At 54.0% G+C, this 2,261-nt stretch overlaps 1 protein-coding gene across 1 annotated transcript; it reads left to right on the forward strand.

Moving 5' to 3' along the window:
* Positions 1 to 1,611: 1,611 nt before the first annotated feature.
* On the forward strand, positions 1,612 to 2,253 carry LOC116548330 (alpha-(1,3)-fucosyltransferase 5-like; the record flags this gene model as incomplete). The annotated part of the gene is made up of 1 exon (XM_032273842.1): positions 1,612 to 2,253. A coding segment is annotated over exon 1 (639 nt), but the record flags the coding sequence as incomplete, so codon positions are not given.
* Between the last annotated feature and the right edge of the window lie 8 nt (positions 2,254 to 2,261).

Consider the following 2,261-nt stretch of genomic DNA (forward strand, 5'->3'; position numbering starts at 1 on the left):
GTGATCCACCCGCCTCGGCCTCCCAAAGTGCTGGGATTACAGGCGTGAGCCACCGCGCCCGGCTATTTTATTTTTTTTAAGACAAGGTCTTGCTCTATCACCCAGGCTGGAGTTCAGTGGTCCGATCACAGCTCGCTGCAGCCTCGAACTTCCAGACTCAAGCAGTCCTCCCAAGTAGCTGGGACTACAGGCGTGCGCCACCATCCCTGGCTTATTTTTGTATTTTTAATAGAGTTGGCATTTTGCCATGTTGCCCAGGCTGGTCTTTTTAAAATGTTTTATTTTATTTTGTACATTGTATGTATATTTTTTGAGATGGCATCTCGCTCTATCACCCAGGCAGGATCTCGGCTCACTGCAACCTCCACCTTCTGGGTTCAAGTGATTCTTGTGCCTCAGTTTCCTGGGTAGCTGGGATTACAGGCTCAAGCCACAATACCCGGCTTATATTTGTATTTTTAGTAGAAATGGGGTTTCACCATGTTGGCCAGGCTGGTCACAAACTTCTGACCTCAGATGATCTGCCTGCCTCGGCCTCCCAAAGTGCTGGGATTACAGGCGTGAGCCACCAAACCCAGCTATTTATTATTAATTAATGTATTATTTATTTATTATTTACTATTATTATTTTTGAGACAATCTCGCTTTGTCGCCAGGCTGGAGTGCAGTGGCGTGATTCTGGCTCACTGCAACCTCCACCTCCCAGGTTCAAGCAATTCTCCTGCCTCAGCCTCCCGAGTAGCTGGGATTACAGGTGCATGCCACCACGCCCAGCTAATTTTTGTATTTTTAGTAGAGACAGGGTGTCACCATGTTGGCCAGGATGGTCTCATTCTCTTGACCTCGTGATCTGCCCGCCTTGGCCTCCCAAAGTGCTGGGATTACAGGCGTGAGCCACTGCACCTGGCTTACTGTATTTATTTTTGAGACAGAATCTCCTTCTGTCACGCAGGCTGGAGTGCCATGGTGTGATCTTGGTTCACAGCAATCTCTGCCTCCCAGGTTCACGCGATTCTCATGCCTCAGCCTCCCAAGCAGCTGGATCTACAGGTGTGTGCCACCACACTCAGCTAATTTTTGTATTTTTAGTAGAAACGGGGTTTTACCATGTTGGCCAGGCTGGTCTCAAATTCCCAACCTCAGGTGATCCGCCCACCTCGGCCTCCCAAAGTGCTGGAACTAACAAGCCATGAGCCACTGTGCTCAGCCGGTCACCTTGTATATGACCTGAAAAACCCAATCTCATTGTACCTTTCCCTGCCTTAGTCATGGATTTACGCCTTGCCCCAGGGACACAGAGAGCAATGATGAACAGCTATGCCTTGTCCCCTGCCTCCAGGGCGTATGTATTTTACTAGCCTGGAGAAGACTTCGGGGATGCCGGGAAAGGGCTTGTCTAATGGGTGGGAGGAAGTGGACTCTGGGACAAGCTCCCTTTGTTCAGACACCAGCTGTGCTGATTTTTGCTGTGAGTCACTTGGTCTCGGTTTTCTCATCTCTGAAATGGGAATAATGGCAGCTCCTCTAAGGACTCACGGCTGGGAGCTTTGATAAGCAGGCCATTGTCACCAATGACCCTCACTCCTCTCTCATCTCTTCCAGCTCCTCTGACCCATGGAACTCCTGGGCCCCGCCAAGCCACGATGGCCGTGGCGCCACTGTCTGGCCGGGCTGCTGTTTCAGCTGCTGGTGGCTGTGTGTTTCTTCTCCTACCTGCGTGTGTACCGAGATGATGCCACTGGGTCCCTCATGGCAGTGAAACCTGTCACTGGGGCTCCCAATAGGTCCCACTGCCAGGACAGCACGGGGACCCCCGCCCGCCCCACCCTCCTGATCCTGCTGTGGACGTGGCCTTTTAACAAACCCGTGGCTCTGTCCCGCTGCTCAGAGATGGTGCCCGGCACGGCTGACTGCCACATCACTGCCAACCGCCAGGTGTACCCACAGGCAGACGCGGTCATCGTGCACCACTGGGACATTATGCAAAACCCCAGTGCCCGGCTCCCGCCCCGCACCAGGCCACCAGGGCAGCGCTGGGTCTGGTTCAGCATGGAGTCCCCCAGCCACTGCTGGAAACTGCAAGCCCTGGACGGATACTTCAACCTCACCATGTCCTACCGCCGCGACTCCGACATCTTCACACCCTACGGCTGGCTGGAGCCGTGGTCCGGCCAGCCTGCCCACCCACCGCTCAACCTCTCGGCCAAGACCCAGCTGGTGGCCTGGGCGGTGTCCAACTGGAATCCACAGTCTGCCAGGGT

Source organism: Sapajus apella, unplaced genomic scaffold, assembly GCF_009761245.1.
Source record: "Sapajus apella isolate SASKATOON/1434 unplaced genomic scaffold, GSC_monkey_1.0 scaffold9982, whole genome shotgun sequence".
Taxonomy (NCBI): Eukaryota; Metazoa; Chordata; class Mammalia; order Primates; family Cebidae; genus Sapajus; species Sapajus apella.